The sequence below is a fragment of the Conger conger genome, chromosome 14, assembly GCF_963514075.1.
Source record: "Conger conger chromosome 14, fConCon1.1, whole genome shotgun sequence".
NCBI classification, from domain to species: domain Eukaryota; kingdom Metazoa; phylum Chordata; class Actinopteri; order Anguilliformes; family Congridae; genus Conger; species Conger conger.
The window spans coordinates 34,096,134-34,117,462 of record NC_083773.1 but is presented as its reverse complement, the minus strand read 5'-3'; the positions used below and the strand labels follow the sequence as shown (position 1 = coordinate 34,117,462).

The 21,329-nt window shown below is 45.5% G+C and overlaps 1 protein-coding gene across 1 annotated transcript; it reads left to right on the top strand.

Moving 5' to 3' along the window:
• The first annotated feature begins 1,144 nt into the window (after positions 1-1,144).
• On the top strand, positions 1,145-20,030 carry LOC133110428 (zinc fingers and homeoboxes protein 3-like). Its single transcript, XM_061220524.1, has 4 exons — positions 1,145-1,505; positions 11,610-14,258; positions 16,354-17,029; positions 18,592-20,030. The coding sequence occupies exons 2-4, from the start codon at positions 11,772-11,774 to the stop codon at positions 18,597-18,599; spliced, it is 3,171 nt and encodes a 1,056-aa protein (XP_061076508.1). The 5' UTR covers positions 1,145-1,505; positions 11,610-11,771; the 3' UTR covers positions 18,600-20,030.
• Positions 20,031-21,329: the final 1,299 nt, after the last annotated feature.

The window sequence follows — 21,329 nt, the reverse complement described above, 5'->3', positions numbered from 1 at the left end:
TAGCCAATCAAAGAGCAAGGTGTTCGTGCTCTCAACCAATAATACGTGTTAGTCTTAGATTCCTTTGGTATTTGGTCACTACTCTTGCCCTTGAAACAAAAGAGATTACAAATGTAACAGCGCCACCTTGAGTCGAAATATTGAATGTTTTGTTTTATGCATTAACGTGGGGAATCTCTTACCCCGATTGACCCTCCCTCTCAACCAGACGAACCATCTGTATATGTGCTTGGACACAATGTGTGATCATTAGCCTCCTTAATTTATTTGCTGCGAAATGCCATTGTGATGTAGGCTATGCTGTGGACATCACAACAGCATGATTTGAATCATTTGGTGGGACAGTTACGCCATATAGCTTAGGCCTACCGGTGCATGGCACATGGTTCATTTTCCATAGGCGACTGAAAGTTATGAATTGGCCATAACTAAAACATTTACATGCGTTAAAAAACATCTAGTGAGATGGTCAATCATATTTTCGAATTGCGCTGCATTTGTTTCGAGGATGATCAGTCTAGCCCAAGTAAAAGTAGCTCCCTTCATATAAATAGATCCTATACATCAAACGAGAAACCCCTTGCACAAATCGGAAACGGAATGTGCAGGATTTCAGAACTATTGGCAAGACACATCATTATTTTGAGGTAGCCTACTTGCCTTTAGTTTAGTCGAGAGCTTTCAATGATGCAGTACTAGAGGTCTTAAAAACATCCATCCATTAGTTTTTAACAACGAGACAGACAAGGGGGATGTTATGAAACAAACCACTTACCATTTATATATTTATGCATTAATAGCCTAATACACATAAGCAAATATTTACCTAATAATGTATATAATTTAGTCAAAATTGGATTGCTGCGTTTATTGTGTTCATCACGTCGTACATTTTAAGACAGAAGGGAACAACAACGCCCCCCCCCCCCCCATCCCGAGCCCCGTTGACGTCAAATCGTGTACATCTGGGATGTGTTTCCGTGACATGACCACAGTACGACCACTATAAGCATTTGAAACTGGACCAGTCATTCAAAGACAATAGCATAGCAAAACGTGGCGTCTGGAGATGTATGGTGAAACCACAGGTTGACTGCGTCTCAAAGCTAATGGCCATCAGTAGCCTATCCCAATATACAAACAAAAAGACAAGAGAAAGTAATAAACACTGGATTTGGTGGGAGTGCTGAAACGCGTCCCAAACCCACACAAGGTTTCACTGACGGTGACGCTTTAGATCACGTGGTCCTGGATACGCACGCCGTATATCTTTTCCGTTCCCGTTCGGCTGGTCATGTCGACTCGACATAAACAAGACCAAAGGGGCCATTGTACTGGTTGTGGTCACTGCCGAGTTTTTACCAGTACAGCCGGCGCAGTCGAAGAAAAAGGTTCGACTTTCTGGTCGCAACTGGCATTGATTGGAGTTTCTTTGTGGTGTTATTTATATGCATATTTATTGTGGATGGTTTAATTTTTTGTATCGGTCACAGATCATCTACAAGGTAAGCGTACTTTTCTAGTTGTTCATTCCGTGTACCCGCATTGTGTAGCGACTGCGTCCCTTTCAAAGTTGCTTTCGCTACTTGGCCAGCGAGCTGCCCTATCCTGTTTACCTATACGACGTAGCAGACAGACAGGGCAGTTTACATGAAGTCGCCAATGTATAAAATGGCGACAGTAGTTGGGGGGCGCGGAGTAAAAAAAATTTGGGGGAGGCGAGTAGCTTTTCCCTGTTCTAGGGATATATCACAGTGCCACCAAGACTAGCCAACAAGTCCAGAAGCAAGTGGCTTAGTAGTGGAATCTGCCAGGAAAGGGTTAATGTACCAGTTTTGTTACAGTTTCACGAATTTACACAGGGTTCTATTTGCTTTGTTGCACACCACCTCGTGCTATTTTTGTGGTTACAAATTTTCCTTTTTTTAACATCAGAGGGGCCCGACCAGTACTGCACCCCCGCAGTTGTATATTAATGATCTTTTTTGTTCAGTAGATCTTAAAATTAAGAAATATTTGGTACGGCGTGGTGATAAGGGACAGAATGGTTATTACTGAACTAACTAGCCCTGCTCCTGTTGGTAAAAACCCACGTCTGGTTCTCTAGGTATGCGATTTCGTGTACCAACCTAAAGGTGCGGTGTGACCATTTTTACTTAATGTTGTAACCGTTAGTTAATGTAACGGCTTTACTTTCGCTGTCTTAAGATCCTTCGTATTCGAAATCGCACGCTTCTCTTACTTTGCGTGATGCGTTCTGTTGGTATACTTGACCAGTGATTTTGTTGGTTCTTTTATACCTAAAAAAAAAACAAAAAATCTCTGAAGTTTATGATGCACAGCTTTAGCATCTGGTATGCTTGATTTGATTTTGTGTTCCGGGAAACCGTGGTAAGATTCATGAGACCACATAGCTCCCCGAAGTGGGTGGATATTCGCAGCTTTACTCTCAGCCATGCACAGTGAACACGGAGAACTCAGTGTCATAAAAACGATATCCTCCAGTAGCGTTTTAAAGTATTTATGTCGACAATTTACAGTATTTCTATAGGCTACCTGGGTTATTTTGGCGGTTGCTACAAAAATATGAATCATAATGTGAATTCCGAATAAGAGCTTTCCCGAGTCTCCACGCATTTCACCAAGACCGGTTGCCGCCTTTTGTGAATGTTTAAAAAAAAAAAAAAAAAACGTCGGAGCTGTTCTAATCGCTTTTGGCACTAAACCAAACTAACACTACTGTGCAACACGCATGTATGTGTGGTAACCCGGTCCCCCCTTGAAGCAGCCATGAAGGATCCACCAGTGGGCACCACTGCCCAAGGTGCGCTACACCATCACCCGACCCACCCCCCCCCCCCCCAATTTGGGGTGCTTAATTTGAACTTGCTTAACTGTGCACCCCACCATTTGCAGTGCTCAATTTTGACTGACTTAACTGTGCACAGGGACGTGTACCTCCCTGCTTCTCTTTTGAGGGAAAGGAAGGGAACCAGGCGTGCTTGCCTTTTCTTCTGCATCTCCTCCGAACCCGAGTCAAACACAGTGCAGTTTATGGCAACAGCCAACCTGTTTGCCTGCATGGCAACAGCCCCCATAGACTGGATAGCATTCCCTGTCTTAGAGCTCATTCGCAAAGTTGGCCTTTACCATGGTCCACACACCATGTGTTGGTTTTGAGGAATTTCATCTTCTTTAGTGTAGTCTTTACTCTGATGGGCTGATACTGAGTAGAATTTCCAGAATCCCAGCCATTTAATGCCAACCAGATCCCTTCCCCAGCAGTTCAGAATAACATCAAGAAGGCACCCCTGATCAACCACCCCTCCCCCAACCAATGGTATGACAGGGCTTTGCATTTGTGGAAACTTTTAATCCGTCTGATCACATTTTTGTTTTATTCTTTATTTATTTATTTTTTTGTAGCTAAACTTTCACTTGGTAATTTATTTCCACCGATTTGCACACAAAATGAGAGGTGGGTGTTGTGCTTAGCATTTGCCGCCGCCCCCCCCCCCCACATACACATACACATACACACACACTCACACTCACACATCCCAGCTGTAATTTCAGTGCAAAACCCTTCAGTGAAGTAGAAGAAAAGAAAGGGGGCGGGCTGCCCCCCCAGGCCCTGCAGGAGTTTGGCATAGTGGTGCTTCACTGGGTAAGAGGCTGTGATGTCAGCCATTTTAGGTTGGACAGCGAAACGTGTGGTGCGTCGCCATTTTTCTTTCTTTCTCCTTCTCCCTTTTTTCTTTTTTTTCTGTTCTGATTTTAACAACTGAGCTAAGGGTCTGGCATGCTCAGTGAAGAGGGGGTACTTCTTCTCATCGGACGCCGCTTCGCGACCGGGCTTTGCTTTTGTGCCTCGGATTTCAGCCAGTCAGATAAAGATTTAGAATTTAAAATAAAGGGGGGGGGGGGGGGGAGGCCTTGATCAAATGAGTAGGTATTCAGTCAGAGTTTGGGCGAAGACGGAAAGTGAGACATGGTCAGCATGGCGGAGGGAGGGAGAGAGAGGGAAAGGGAGTGCGAGGTTTAAATTTTGTCGCAGTATGAAGAGAAGAGGCGGGGGTGGCAGCCTGCCCTTTTGGGCCTTTTACACTGAGAGCCCGGTTCATGGGGCCCACAGTCCAGGAGCCTGAGATTTCCCAGCAGTGACCACACCTAGAAGGTGTGTGTAAACAGCATTTCCACTTTTGGGAAAGAACTGGCACCAAGTTGGCTCATTATACTGTTTCTTACTGTACAGTCTGGTTTAGACCCCTTCCCTACCATATAGCTGGAACCAGTCTGGTTTATACCCCCTCCCATACCATATAGCTGCAACCAGGGCTCATTTTAGCATGAACTGTAGAGCTGGAACAAGGCTGTCTCCTTTCCACAGTGAAGCTGGAACCCCGAAGAGGGACTCTGAAGAGCATTTCAGTCTCTAATCTGCTATTCATTTGTATTAATTTCGGCATAATATACATTATCTATGTGATTACTTATTTCATTGTTTTAGACATGGGCCACTCAAAAGACCTGTCATTTTTCCTGTCATATTAAACCATAAGTCTCCAGGGCGGTGATATGCCCCATGGTCCATGGCTGACTCTTCTGAAGTCATGCTTCACTCTGGGACTCTGACTTTAATCTGGCTCCTCAATTACCAGCTCTATGTGAACCATACACAGTTGTCCTTGGGTGGACTGGCTAGCGGTGGGCATGGGTAGAGGATGATCTACTTCAAAGGGGTGCAGTGTAAGCACTTTGCTAATGAGTGATATCAAAGGGAAACTTCAGAGAATTGATGTCTCACGAGAACAAATGCATTCACATGTAAGGATAGCCAGGCATTGAGGAAATGTAATTGTGTCAAATGGCAAGGTGGCGGATAAATAGCATGTCCATTTCCTATGCTGAATAAACCAGTTTCCATAGTCCTAGTTAACCCTTTCAGTCCCATGCCCAATATTCCATATTCCTGGCTCCCAAGGGGTTTTGCCTTTGGATGAGAGAGTTGGGATTTTAATAGGGGCTCAGACAATATTATAGCAGTCCTTTTGATTGTTTGAAATATATAAGGTTGACAGTGCCACTCTTGAGACTGAAAGGGTTAAGGGCACTATTTTCCAGCATGGGGGGGTGGGGGGATCTATGGGTGGGGAGCTGGTCCTCATGACTATGCAATGGACACATCTGACAGACTTTCTGATTATACTGGCGATTTTTTTTTTTTGTGTTTTTTTTTTTTTGTCGTCCACATTATCAAAAAACCCCCAAAAAAACGTGTTAGGCTTTGTTGTATACCCCCCACTGATTGTCACTTTTGCTGTTATTTTTAAATTCATTCCCTGTCTGTGTTTTTTGTCTGTAAGAACATCCGAGTGTGTGGCAGCGTCTGTCTGAAGGATTGTCTGTGTGTGATGTGAAACCTGCCCGCCCTCTCCTCTCGTGGTGCACACACCGCTGTCTCCCGCCCCGGGATCCACAGTCCACAGTCCACAGTCCCTACGGCCGCTTCCCATGCCGGCAGGAACTTGAGCCGGCTCTGGCTCAAAAGTGAATTGGTCATTTCAGCTTGGGATCAAGTGGTTTCATAGGCAGTTAAGTCAGTTATGGCTTTGTTAATGTCTGCAGCAGTAACACGAGGGGCAGGGTGGCATATCGGCTGCTCTGCACAGAAAGCTTGCATTGACTCACGCAATCTGTGGAACTAGCATTTGTAACGCAATAGTCAGCTGCAGTGTGCCTTCTGTCCTCTTTTCTTCCTCACTCTCTGACTGGAGACTCCCGTTGCTGACAGAACTTTCTGGATATACCAGCATGAATACTTGGGAAGCAACAAAGTCCAATAACAGGACAACACCATAGTTGTCTTTGGCCTTCCATTTAATGGATGTATTGCATTGGAAGGTCCAGCTCTGCCGTAGGGATGCACGACTTCCGATGTCACAAATGCGGAGCTGCTTATCTGCTCAATGTATGGAATCTGTGGTCCTGCCTCTAATCACCAAGTCCCTTCCAGAAAACATGTTTGAAAATCATGACATTCATTTAGCATTTCCCAATACCTTCGCCATTACCACAGTCATAACTGACTGTGAAACCACAGACATGGCTGCCGACCTCCAAAACCACTGTTGACCTTTTCAAACATCTGACAGTGGAGCGCTTTATATATTTCTACAAGAACGCTATCTTAAATGCCTTTTACTCCTGGCCAGCCAGCACTAATTTGAGTTTTGAAAGCACTATTTTTTAATAAGCCAAGTTAAATTAGGAGAGGAGGAGAGGGGTGTGTGCTTCAAGCTCCAAGGCCGTCCAGTTTCCACGGAAACAACTTGCACCACTCAAGCAGATAAATTATTCAACCTAGGAAGGGAGGTGCTTTTTTGTGTGCATGTGTGTCTTTTTAAACGACAAACTCCGTTTTCTGTGCACAGCACAGTTTCACGTATACAGGTTCTGTGTAAGTCCATGCTTCATTCAGGCTACGTTTATCACATATGGATCTTTAATGCTTTTTCGCAATGACATTTTTTCCCCCACAGAATGAAAGGCAGCTGTGCTGCTATCCAGCCACTATCCAGACCCCAACACAATGTGCACTGATGTATACAGGGCGGCCTGTAGCGTAGCGGCTAAGGTACATGAGTGGGACCCGCAAGGTCGCTATTTCGATCCCTCGTGTAGCAATGAGATCCGCACAGCCGTTGGGCCCTTGAGCAAGGCCCTTAACCCTGCATTGCTCCAGAGGAGGATTGTCTTAGTCTGAAATCAATGTAAGTCGCTTTGGATGAAAGCGTCAGCCAAATGATATGTAATGAATATCATGAATCAGGCTGATGTGAGGAAAGACATTGTCACCTGCTACGCAAATGTGCAGTAAAACTTTAAAAAAACAAAACACTCCTTTATCGCCTTTCACTAACTCTAACGTAAGCCTTTGGAACGCACAGACCAGACCACCTGATGGAACACTGCACAATCAGAGTTTGCATTGCCGCCTCCCTGATTTTCCAAAGCGGCCTTTTCTTTTTGAGACAATGAATTTATTTATAAAAAAATTAATAACAGGTTTTCAGAGTTTAACTTTATTAACCGTAATTAGAAAATCATGTAACCATTTGAAATATTCAACATTTTTACAAGTGATTACAAAAGTAAAAAAAGATAATATTTATTCATGGTGAGATAAAGGAGACCCCACACAGCCCTGTGATGTTTTGTTCTGTTCCTGTTGCAAACAGTGAGGTTCAGTTACCTGATCTGGGGTGTGCTCAAATATCAAATTAGTTGACACGGGTATGCATACTTTATGGAGAAATCGGCTTTTGACCCTGTGCGCGCTATCCATCTCTAACGATCCCCGATGAAACATAGTCTTTCCCGTTGATTGAGGCCTTTGTAGTTTGTGCCGCAAGGTTTGCATACCGCAGCCCTCCCGCTGTCGACTAGTTGAAACGGGACTTTGGCTGGGGTGAAAGGGGCAGATGCGGGGCTGGTGACGCGAGACTGGCTTTGTTCGAACCCTCGGACAGAAATACGAGGTCTCGTCGAGATGCCGCCGCATTCAGCCGGTCCCCGGAGCTTTGCCGTCTCGTGTTCAACCGCGTCTGGCGCGCCGATGAAGCGTTCTCTTTTCACAGCCTGACCTCGTTCTACTTCCCAGCACGTTTGACGTTTGTTATTTGAAACTAGATGTGCAGACAAGGAGAGCCTATTAGTGCAACCTCTGTGTTTAGGCCGTTTGGCCGTTTCTGACGTTGCTGCACAGTATACCCGTGGGTTGAGCGGACTAAAGCGGGCCTACTAAATACGTGTTAATACTGACTGGATCTGTTCGGATATTAAAGTACTGCTCGTTCTGTATTGAATAATTATAAAAAAAAACATAGAAATTAGTAATAGAAGGTGGACATCAGTGTTGTTAAGGTATAGTTTAATTTATAGCCAATGAGATGTACCTCATCCAACAGTGTGAGGTGCAACCTTCACCTATTTCACCTCAACCCCCCCCCACCCCCCTCCTCTCCTCCAAGCAAGGCTGTGTCGCACATGGAGTATTTTGATGGACTTCAGATGAGGCTTTTGTTTCGCAGGCACTCTGGACTGGTCACACGTCCCTGTACAGTAATTAATACAGAGTTGGAAGAGCATGTCAGACACATGCGTCTTTAAACGCAGCACTGATGCAGAAGATCCGACCGCTTCTGAGTGAACTGATCAAGGTAGCACTCCCCCACGCAAATGGCCCTCACCCCTGGGTTCAGACAACTGGACGAGGCCTTGCCGTGACCCCTCCTCCGCACACACCCTGGCGCAACCAGGATTATCACGTAAGATGGTGCTGACCTACATATTTGGGCAGAAGAGCGGCACTGAGCTGGGAGGGGGGGGGAGAGGCTGGCCCATTAGGGGGGGGGAGGGTTTGAATTTTATGAGCATAAAGCCCTATTGAAGTTGGGTTCTAAGTAAAATGTACTTTACGTAGCTGGAGGTGTCTGTATTTGCGTACTTGTGTTGTATGTTTCAGGCCTAGAGATCAGCTACACTAAATAAAGGCAACGGAGAGCAACAATGCTGTGAGTAGTTTAGGGTAAAGTGGTGCCATTATCCAGTGGGGGATTTAGCACTGTACTGCTTTGCCCCATTTGCTGTTCTGAACCTCCAGTGAACCCTTATAAATTAACAATTTCAGAAAGTCCTGGAAATAGCCATGGTATTTGGTTAAAATTGGATTTGGTGTTATTGATTGGCTAGAGTCAATGATGGCCAAATTGACACAGTGAGTGTGAGTGTGAGTGTGAGTGAGTGTGAGTGAGTGTGAGTGAGTGTGAGTGAGTGTGAGAGAGTGTGAGAGAGTGTGAGAGAGTGTGAGAGAGTGTGAGAGAGTGTGAGAGAGTGTGAGAGAGTGTGAGAGAGTGTGAGAGAGTGTGAGTGTGTGAGTGTGTGAGTGTGTGAGTGAGTGTGTGAGTGAGTGAGTGAGTGAGTGAGTGAGTGAGTGAGTGAGTGAGTGAGTGAGTGAGTGAGTGAGTGAGTGAGTGAGTGAGTGAGTGAGTGAGTGAGTGAGTGAGTGAGTGAGTGAGTGAGTGAGTGAGTGAGTGAGTGAGTGAGTGAGTGAGTGAGTGAGTGAGTGAGTGAGTGAGTGAGTGAGTGAGTGAGTGAGTGAGTGAGTGAGTGAGTGAGTGAGTGAGTGAGTGAGTGAGTGAGTGAGTGAGTGAGTGAGTGAGTGAATCTGGCTGAGCCTACATGTGATCTCTCTGGGGAACCAAGGCACTCTTAATGGTGAAGTTATAAGCCTTTATTTGAACATGGAAAGAATACAAACAAAACGTGCTGGACATAAGCATGCACAGTCTTCATCAGTACTCCAAAAGTGTAAGGAGCACAATGTTCCACATTACCTACCATCTAATGTCATTCACAAATGATGGGATAATTAGTTGAACATGGATGTGACAAGTAAGAAACAAGGATTCTTAAACAAAGATCTTGATAATTGGTCACACACCATGTAGTAACTGCAAGGAAATGAGAACGACACATTCACAAAACACAGGAACAATCAATATATTGATCTCTGGAAAAGAAGTGGCTTTTTGTGGGCAAATTGGATATACTTAGCATTGTAACAAGTGTTTCATTTAGTCCCCACCCCCTCATAGATCATGTCATAACTTCATTAACCACTACTTTGACTGAATGAGAATTGCCATGTTTGGACTGTCTATAATGGACTGCCATAGGGTAGTTGTCATTCCCTGTTCTGATCACATATTTGTGTTCAGCAACTTGATCTCCGAGTTTGGTCTTTGTCCAATATGAAAACAGTTAAACTTGTCACACTGCAGACTGTAAAAGTACAATTGGAAATTGTGAAATGTTTATGGTCATATGTGTTGTATTCCAGCATATGTGAAATGAAACTGAATATGTGGTTAAAGTGTCACCTTTTAATGTGGTGGCATGTACATCCATGTCAGATGCTCTGTGTAAGAATTATAGCCCTTTTTTTACAGGGTGCCATATTAATTGGGCCAAGTAGCTTCACATGTGTTTCTGATTCGTCAGATGTGTTCAATAGCTTCCTTAGTGCCGGTATAAGAGCGCTTTCAGTATCTAGTCTTGATTCTAGGCTTTTGATTGCCTTTGGAGTCTGTTGTTGGCATTTGTCAACATGAGGACTATACCAGAATTTTGCCAATGAAAATCAAGGAAGCCATTATGAGGCTGAGAAATGGGATCATTGCCTTGCTGTGGGATGAAGTGCCATCCAATGAGTTTGGAGGCATTTGGTTGAACTTGCGCAGATATGATGCCTTGAGGATGACAGCCCCCATCACCATGTTTCACAGGATACTTTGGATCTTGGGCTGTTATAATTTGTTTTCCACGCTTTGCTCGTGCCATCATTCCAAGTCAATCTCCACTCCGCTTTTTCCAGGCTCTTTTAGGTACATCCTAGCAAAGTGTAACCTGCCCATCCTGTGTTTGCAGCGAAATAGTAGTTTGTATCTTGAAGTATAGCCTCTGCAGATCTGTCTGTGAAGTCTTCTGTGGGTATTAGTCACTGACACATCCACACCCGTCTCCTGAAGAGTGTTTCTCATCTGTTGGACAGGCATTTGGGGTTTTGTCTTCAATTTGGTGAGAATGTTTTGAACGTTGTCTATTGTAAAGGTATTCATTGACCTACCACTCTGCAAATACTCCACTCACCTGTGCTCTCTTCTTATTGATGTTCCAAACGGGGAAAAAAAACTCCCACAGAAATTGTACTCCTGTTCAAATACTTACGGACTGCACTGTACCTTCCATACCACACAATGCAATTGGTAGATTCGCTGTATCGTATGTATTGCATGTATTTTTCTTTCCACGGAACCAAAATATTTTGTCGTTATTATGGGCAAAGCAAGCATCCATGGCCCTTAACCTATTTGTGTAATTGATCCAGGTATAAAAACCCTTTGTTTTTGAGTGTCTGTTCGGTGATTTGCTAAATCAAGTCTGTCAGATTCAACATTCGTAGTAACCAAGAAATAGCCCCCGTATTCGTGAAATCTTTGACAATTATTTCATACAGAAGCAGTGTCCTGAAGGTAAGCAGCTTCATAAAAAATCACCAAAAGAAATCTCCCCTCCCCTCCTCTTGTGATTTGATCCTGTCACACGCAGGGCTTGTAAACAGCAGGTAGGAAATCATGTTACAGGCAGAGCGGGGCTGGGCTATCCCCAGAGTTGTTTACAGCAGAATGTAAATGGATAGGGAGGAACGAGCATGGTGTTAGCCCGAGGCCAGCATTAGATTCAGCCTGATTTTGGGTAGCTGGATCCTTGCACAGATCAATTTCATGGTCATGGAGTTTCATTGTTTATAATGTCATTTTTTTTTGTGTGTCAAGTGATTAGAAATACACAATTTTATTGTTTATCGTCACCTCTAGATTTTGATGATTATTTGTCCAGTTGATTCCCCATTACCTTTTTATATTGTTCAGGCCAAGTCTTTGCCAATTTGACCATTTTCCTGGAAAGCAACTTTGTGTTTCTGTGAAAATTTCTGTGTTTCTGTGAAAATTAAATGATTGAATTGAATTGAATCCCATGTACAGGTTTCCAGTCAGCTGCTAAAAACATCGCTTGCACAGTGGAGGGTGTCCCCGAAAAGCCGAGGAGGAGCATGAGCCACCGCAACCTCTTCACCCCCGTTCCTCGTACCTGAGGCCCCTCTTCAGCCTGGCAGTCACCCCTTGCACATTTTAACCTCCCCAGCCATGGCCAGCAAGAGGAAATCCACAATACCATGCATGATCCCCCCAAAAATTACCCACTCCCCCCAGAACCGGGACTCTTCTCCCTCAGACCCCCCGCCACCCACCACCAAGAATGGTGCATCCCGGGAGGGCAGGGAGGAGGAGGAAGATACTATACCCACTGCTGTAACCACCATTGTGAGAGCCCCGGGAACAATGGACTGCAGCCAGTCCTCCTGGCCTGAAGATGGTGCTGTTCCACAACATGGAGGGGACTCCTACACCTGCCAGCCTTGCCGCTTTGAGTCCCGGGACCTCAACCTGTTCCTGGACCACGTGTACAGTGGCCACCCTGAATTCCGTGCCGACCCCACCTTCCACTGCACAAACTGTGGGGTTTCCTCTCCTAAATTCGAGGGGCTCGCGCTACACAACGCACGGGCACACCCTGCCTTGGGCGCGGCGGGTAGCTCCACCACTGCCGCCCTGCAGGTGAGGCGACGGGAGCGGCGGATTCGGGTGGAGCAGAGCCTGGTCACCGGGGAGGGGACGCGGGAAGCGGAGATCTCCATCACCAAGACGCCCATCATGAAGATGCTGAGGGGGAAGTCGGAGCACAAGCGCATCGTGGTGTCCCACGTGGGGGCGGCCGACGAGCCGGGCGCGGAGGCGGGGAGAAAGGACCCCCAAATGGCCATGCCCCCCCCAACCGTTGTGCCCCCACCCGCCAGCGTCACTCACAACGGGACCGCCTGCAAGGCGCCGGGCCAGCTCCCGTCGGCCATACAGATCGTGAACGGCTCGGGTGCGCTGCCCCTGCTGAAGACGGCCATCAGCCAGGTGGTCACGGTGGTGCAGAACCGCATCCCGCACCAGTCCGCCCCCATCACCGTCTCTTCCTCCTCCTCCTCTTCCTCCTCCTCCTCCTCCTCCAGCGCCTCCTCCAGGAACCTGCCCAAGGTGATGATCCCACTGAGCAGCATCCCCACCTACAATGCCGCCATGGACTCCAGCAGCTTTCTCAAGACCTCCTTCAGCAAGTTCCCGTACCCCACCAAGGCTGAGCTGTGCTACCTGACCGTGGTCACCAAGTACCCCGAGGAGCAGATCAAGATCTGGTTCACCGCCCAACGGCTGAAGCAGGGTATCAGCTGGTCGCCGGAGGAGATCGAGGACTCCCGTCGCAAGATGTTCAACACCATCATCCAGGCGCCGTCTGGCGGGCAGTCCCAGATGCCGCAGATGCGCCACGCCCACCAAGCTCCTTCCCACCACACCATCACGGTCCTGCCGGGCGGGGTGCCGCATATCCTGCAGGGCAGCCTTGTGGGGCAGGGGGGCATGATCGTCACCCAGCCCGTGATCACCAACGGCCTGCAGGTGAGCAGTGCCCCTGTCACCCTGGCTGTGACGCCCCGCCCGCAGCCCCGGCCTCAGATGCAGGCCCGGCCGGCCGCAGCAGTGGGGGGCGATAAGAGCGGCGCTGTCGGGGGCAGCAGCCGGGTTCCCGGAACGGCCTTTACCAGCGGTAACGGCTTCACCAGCAGCAATAGCCTTAACAGCATTATCACCAGCAGCATCTGCAGTAACAGCACCAGCAACGGTAGCACCAGCAACAGTAGCACTGGCAATGGTAGCGCCAGCAACAACACTAACAACGGCAGCAAAGCCAACGCCAGCAACGCCGCCAGTAAAACCAATGGCGACGGCCGTGGCAAAATGGCCGACTCGACTGCCGTGGTCGCAGCTTCAGCCATCCTCAGGGGGGCGCCCAGTTCTCGAACCCTCCCCAGCAGCTTCCTGGACCCCAGCTTCTACAAGAGCAAGAAGTCCGCGGAGCAGCTCGGGACTCTGAAGCAGAGCTTTGTGCGCTGCGAGTTTCCCGGGCAGGATGAGGTGGAGCGGCTCACCAAGCTCACTGGCCTGACCGTGCGCGAGGTGCGCAAGTGGTTCAGCGACCGCCGCTACCACAACCGCAACCTGAAGGGCCCGCGGTCGAGCACGGGAGGGGTGCCGTTCACCGGGGGCACCCTCCTCGACCTCACCGACAGCCCCTCCGCTGCCGGGAGCCCCCAGTCGCCCCTGGCGACCGCGACCGTGGCGACGGCCAGTGTGGCGCGGCGGGCTCCGCTGTCTCAGATGGCAGATTTTACCGCCGTGCGCTACAAGGAGCGTGACCCCCAGCAGGTGCGTGCCCTGGAGGCCAGCTATGCCCAGGACCCCCTGCCCTCCACGGAGGAGGTGGACCGACTGCGCACCGAAACCAAGATGACCCGCCGCGAGATCGACGGCTGGTTCTCCGAACGCCGCAAAAAGGCCACGCCAAAAAGGAAGAGAGGCGAGGGAGAGCCGCAGGAGGAGGAGGAGGAGGAGGAAGAAGAGGAGGATGATGGAGCAGAGGGGAAGAGCGACCCGGATGACCCCTTGCAGGGGACGTCGACGCAGCAGAGCGCCAAGGACAATGAGCTCAAGGTCAACCCCATCAAAATCAATTTGAAAATGCTGAAGGTAATGAACACTTTATTACAATTATCATACTACATACTAAAATGTATTTTAATGACAAATTGAAAATTCTGAAGGTAGGCGGGAGAACCGAACACTATTACAATTATCATACTACATGTATTTTAATGACAAATTGAAAATGCTGAAGGTAGGCGGGAGAACCGAACACTATTACAATTATCATACTACATGTATTTTAATGACAAATTGTATCTTCAGATTTTAAGTAGTTTTAACATGATATAAAGACTATTTAGGAAAGTTCTCGTTCTCATTATATTACCCGTACACACCAACTGGAGAAAATTGTGCAAGAAAAGATGCATGTGCAGTTCTTTACTATTTAGTGAAGCATTTATTATTAGTCATATTATAACTACAAGCTAAATGTTAGAACTACAAGCTAACATTACTGTAAGATTGCATGTAGCTAAATTGTCAAGTATTACATGAACTCAATTTATGTGTCAACAGTGTTGCCTTATAATGGAATGAAATATTCAATGCGATGTGTTCTACGCTAGTCCATTGTTTTGTTATGGCTCATCTTTAAAAATTATGAGATTTTGTATAACTAATTCTGTGAATGTCTACTAGGTTCAGTCAACCCATATCCAGCTTAAGGGCATAGGCAATTCATTCAAACCAGACTTAATTTTAATTCTTATTAGTATTCCAATCTAACAAGACCTCTAAAGCTCCAAGTAATTGGAAGAGGGGCAAAATTAAAACTGGGTTTTTTTTCCATGTGAACTTCTATCAAGAGATCTGCCTGTCTCCAATTTCACAGTGATCACTGTTTTATTACAATTATTAAAATATAATAAATGTTTGAAAAAAGATAATTTTTAACTTCCCCGGTCAATATTCAATAATTCAATGAATAGAGGGAATAACTCCATTCATGGATCGTTTTTAGAGTGTAAACGCTCAGTAATGTAGTTATTTTCCTGCGCTGCCTTTAATGTTTTGGCATCTGGTATGTATAAAACCTTTTGTGTAATAATGAAGGACAGAGATAAACATTGGTAAGTCATATAAGCAGTTCAGCATAAACACCATTTCAACTGCAAGCAGTAGAGTTAACCATTCAAACATTTTTGGGTTACAGAATTGTATCTATGATACAATAAACAAACCCGCAGGTATTTGGTGATATTCAGTTGCGGTGAATAATTATTTAGTTTTTCAGCATTCATTCTGGGTTTCTTTAATGCCTTGTGCCACAACGTACTTATAGGTTTCCTTTTTTACTCTGAATTCTGACCGTATACACTCAGTGAGCACTTTATTAGGTATTTAATAGACTTATTTTTTGACACTTAACTCTTCTGCTGCTGTAGCCTATCCGCTAAAGAGTTTTGACGTGTTGTGTGTTCAGAGATGCCCCTCTGCATACCACTGTTGTAATGTGTGGTTATTTGGGGTCAACTTTCTGTCAGCTCTGTCGACCAGTCTGGCCATTCTCCTCTGATGTCTCTCATTAACAAGGTGTTCCTGCCCGCAGGACTGCTGCTCCTTGGATATTTTATTATGTTTTTCGCACCATTTTCTGCGAACTTCAGACTTGTGCATGAAAATCCCAGGAGATCAGCATTTTCTGAGACGCTCAATCCACCCTGTCTGACACCAACAATTATTCCATGGTCAAAGTCACTTGGATCACATTTCTTCCCCATTCTGACATTTGGTCTGAAAAACAGCTGAACCTCTTGACTGCGTTGCTGCAACATGATTGGCTGATGAAATATTTGCATTAACAAGCTGAGGTATCTAATAAAGTGATCACTGAGTGTATAACTGAGTTAAAAAACAACAACACATTGAGTCCCTTTTGAGGGCTTTGATGGTCTGCCAAATTACGTGCCATTTGTCAAAATAGAAAAATTTTAGTTTGAGTGTTTAATTAAATAGTTATTGTTAAAAATATCTGTGGATTGATTTTGTGCCAACGATATAGGGTCTCATAGAGCTGCTCTTGCAAATCCAAACAACAAGCTTGCGCTCATTGTGACTTTAACCACAGCACACACAAAAAAACCAGTGCTGTGCCGCCCGTGTTGTAAAGCTCGCCTTTTTCCTGTGCTTGCTGAAGGTGACCAAACCCGACCCAGAGTCTGGAGCCCAGGTGGAGCGCGAGACGGACAGCCCCAAATCGCAGGCCCCGGCCCTGCCCCCGTTCACCTCCGGCCGGGGCAAGAAGACGGCGGAGCAGCTGCACCTCCTCCGGCAGGTGTTCGCCCGCACGCACTGGCCCAGCAGCCTGCAGTACGACCAGCTGATCGCCCGCACCGGCCTGCCCCGGCCGGAGGTGGTGCGCTGGTTCGGCGACAGCCGCTACGTCTACAAGAACGGCCAGCTGAAGTGGCTGGAGACCTACCAGCACGCCGCGGCCGCCGAGGAGAAAGAGGAGGGGAAAGACGAGGAGCAGGAGGAGGAGGAGAAGGAGGACAAGGAGAGGGAGGAAGAGGAGGAAGGAGAGGGAGACACTACAGTGCCGAAGGACCAGGGGAAGCTGGATAAAGAGGAGGCCCCAGGAGCAGGGGGACGGGCGGCGGAGAGCATGGGGGCGGAGGACGACGAGGAGGAGGAGGAGGAGGAGGAGGAGGAGGAGGAGGAGCAGGACCAAGGTGCGGTGAAGAAGGCAGCGGAGCAGGACCGGAGCAGTCCAGCCTGTGGAGACGGGGAGAGAGAGGGGGAGGGTGCTCCGGTCGCCGTGGTGCAGTTCGCCAAGCCCAGCCCCGCCGCCTCTTCGCGGGATGGGTCCCCAGGTACACACCCGTCCACCAGAACCCAAACCGTGTGTGCGTGCAGGCTGCACTGGCAGAGAGCACTGCATATGATCTCCATATGCACTGCATCTACAGCGCATTTATTTGGGAGAGACCGGGAAGGGAGGCGGTAGGGTGATTTCACGTATCCTGCTCTTGTGAGAATTTTAAGTGTTGTCCTTATCCAATGCATTCCAAAAAATAAAACGTTGAGCTTGTTAGACAGAACGTAACATGATTGCACAAATGCATACTTGCTTTAGTGTAGACTGGCCTGCAGCCACTGTAAAGGAAAAATTATGTTTGTTTTGTTAAATAACTGCGGTTAGGTTTATTGTAGCAGGTCTATATTCCAGATATGGCTAGATTCTTTGTCATGCTTTATGGCTCTGTCATGCATCGGTTTTCCAACAGCACACTGTAATATGATTTCCATCACACATGGAAACTGAAATACTACATTATAGACCAAATGAACTGTGGGAGCTTGAGGGAACACAGAAATCACTGTCTACACTGTCCTTCCGGATGAATTTCAATAGACAGGAATAATATTAGCATGTCAACTTTCGCGATTGGTAAGGATAAGCATACACTCACCGAGCACTTTATTAGGAACATTTTTCCTTTATTACACCTAATTATTCATGCGATTATCTAATCAGCCAATTGTGTGGCAGCAGTGCAATGCATACAATCATGTAGATACGGGTCAGGAGCTTCAGTTAATGTTTACAACAACTATCAAAATGGGGAAAAAATGTGATCTAAGTGACTTTGACCATGGAATGATTGTTGGTGTCGGACAGGGTGGTTTGAGTATCTCAGAAACTGCTGATCTCCTGGGATTTTCACATACACTAGTCTCTAGAGTTTGAAGAGAATGGTGCAATAAACAAAAAGAAATCCAGTGAGCAGCAGTTCTGCAGACAGAAACACCTTGTTAATGAGACGTCAGAGGCCAGACTGGTCAAAGCTGACAGGAAGGTGACAATAACGCAAATAACCACACATTACAACAGTGGTATGCATAAGAGCATCTCTAAACATGCAATGCATCATAACTAAGTGGATAGGCTACTGCAGTAGAAGTCTAAAAACTACAGCCCCTAAAAAATGAGGTCTAATAAATACCTAATAAAGTGCTCAGTGAGTGTATGTACATCGATAATGACAAGGTACTTGAGTCTGAATGCCAAAGCATGTACTTTGCTCTTATTATATGGGAGTAGAGTTCTTGCCACTACTGTAGGTCATCAGAAGTAAATTGTCATTGTAGGATTGTTGTTTGCATTGCTCAGATCATGCTATGGGTGCTTGCATTGCCATTATCTTCAGGTAGTAAAAGTACCACGTTGTCATGTTTGGGTGTATTTTTCCTTTAAGGCAGACTTGGGGGAAATGTGTGTGTTTCCTGTTATTCTGTAAACTTTTTTAAATAATTCAAATAAGTCATGGGAGGGATTGGTAGTTTGTTTATTGTTATATCGCTGTCGTATGCCCACGGTTTGTGATGTAACGTAGCGTTTCTCACGTTTGGTTTGTGCGCGTCTGTGTTTCAGGACTCTGAGGTGAGGACAGAATGGCCGGATGACGCTGGTTGCCAAGGAAACGAGGGGCGGCTGGTTTTCTGAAAGCGCCGGGGATGGCTGTAGGGGGGTGTTTTTAAAATGACAACAGCTGTGCATGTGATGGGATTCATAGACTTAAATCCTGAAAGAAAAATCCCTCCCTCCTCCACCTCCCACCATCATCTGTCCAGAAAAGCTGAGGGGGAGAAAGCAAACAGGAAAAAAAAAAAATAGAAACGGGGCATAGAGCTCTGTTGCCGATTGGAGTGGCTTTTGTCAGACCAAGCCAACATTTTTTGGGGGCACGTGGAGGGGGGGAAGCCAGTTTACATGAAAGAGAACACGCACAACGGTTGTACGGATCTCAGCCAATCACATCAGTGCTGCCCGGGGGATTATGGGAAATGATGTTAGGTTGTGGACTTAAAATGTGATGGGGAAATATGGGCCTAAGACAACAGAGAAGGATGAGGGCGTGAGGAGCGAGAGGACGTTTTGTTTGTTGTATTTCTTACTTTTATAGCAAACAGTACATCAGCACAGCCTTGAATTCTATTTCTTCTATTTGTCTTCTCATATTTGTAAAATTTAGGTTTATAACATTTTTCTTCTGTAATCGATTACTGTCAGTCCAGATATATTTGTGTACGTATTTAGCGGATCACTCCATCAATATCAATTTTTTTTTTTTTTTTTTCTTGCACTATGTTGGATCTGGTACCCAGTGGTAATGTTATGCTGAAATCATGTTAACTTGAGGGAGCCTTTGATTGTACAATGAACAAGCAACAGGCAAACACTATTACACAGATCACTTACACATGCACACTCACACACACATCACACAGCCTTTCAGCTGTCAGAAAAAACAATTTGAACATAATTGTTGAGATGTTGAATAGTCTATTTAACATAAGAGTGATAAAAACATGTTACTCCAGCAGACTGGCAGTGCGGAATAAAATCTCGCAGATGCAGAATAAGAGAATAATGATCAACCGACAAATGCCCTGCATTCTGTCAACTAATCGAGAGCTAACATTAAAGCTTTATATCAACAGCCTTCCTGAGCCACACAAAGTATACACTAAACAGTAATTCAGCATTTTTCATATTTTCTTCTGGAAATTGTGAAATTGTTAAGTGAAATGGGAGGAGCTTTGTTGCCAACACTAGCCAACCATGCATCCGGTGGCCTTTAAAAAAAAACAAAAGAAAACAATAAAAAAATGTCACGAGCATGTTGGAACCAAAATGTCCATCGTTTCCGTATTGGTTCGCGAAATTTGCAAATATTGCTGGACTTGCAGAATTCTGTTATGACTGCGCAAGACAATTTGTCAACTTAGTTTTATCAGAATTACTGAAACCTATCCGTCGCTTTATCATTTTTACGTCTGGATCTTTGCAAAATAAATGAAATGCAACAATTTTGTCAGTGTGTACTACAGCCTCTTCTTCCTCTACAGTAGCATTGTGTATCGTTTCGGTGTCTTCACCTGCATCCAACACTTTTCTTATAAATACTGTAGCTTTTGAACACAGAAATGAACAAGCCACATTGTAAGGAAGATTTAAATAGTAATTAAATGTAGTATTTAAACTTGACTAGGTCACTAATAAACACCAAGTGTAGCTGGAATTCCTTTGAATTGTGATCCAGTCATATAGCCTGAATCATTGATAGACATAGCCTACATCAACACACCTGTCCTTTTAACAGTGTAGGCCGAGTTTTTTCTTAGTTGAAGATGAAGTATAGGCGAGAACAGCATTTCCTTCTCCCACATCTTCCTATGAATGATCTGTGCAATCACAACCGGTCTTGGCGAATACTTTAATGTAAAACTTCCTTTAACGTTCTCTCATAAATCATTCGTGAGATTATGGGGACATCTGCTGGTTGAAGACCACGTGAGCTTTTCGGCGTAATAAAGATCGTGAACGTCAACTCAAAGGCTTATTTGGGTTCTCGGAAAGGTCCACGGTATAAAGGAGAAAAGGTGTATATTTACGTAATTGCACATTTTATTCAGATTCAACAACTATTCTATAGCCTACTGGGCGAGTGTGGTTAATTACAGTTAAGGACTAACTTTAAATAATAAACATTCTAAACTTAAATTAGCCCATTTCATGAAATAATTTCTGCATAGAAATTGCCTATATGGTTGCTCAAATCGACCTCGAGAAACAAGACTTTCTTTCTTCAGTTAATCCAATGTTTATACTTCGCAGGCTGCCTTCACATGATTTAGGCTGAGATCAGTTCGTAGCCTAATACTGCAAACTAATCTTAACAGGGAGTATCAAGGACAAATACAACATTCACAACAAAAACTATTGAATATTTAAAATGTTAACGTGGTCTTTTTAAAAAAAAATTTTTTTTTTTTTACAAGGATCATGTTTTTGCGTGGTCATAAGTGCATAATTGCAAAATGGAAAAAAGTGACTGCCTATCCTTGTGGCAACTATGGCAGTATTGTCATTTTCACCCCAAGGCTTACCTTCAAGAGATCGGTGATAAACCTGCATTTATAGATCTTCAAATCATTATATATATATATATACATATAATTATTTTTTTAAAATCTCCCTTGCAAGTAATGAGCAAGTTATCTTGGCCCTGACATGTCCGTATGCTCGGAGAGCCCAACGTAGGCCGTTTATTTCTTAAACTGTACATTTAAATTCCGATGAGGAGTGGGAAGCACATCGCACTTAAG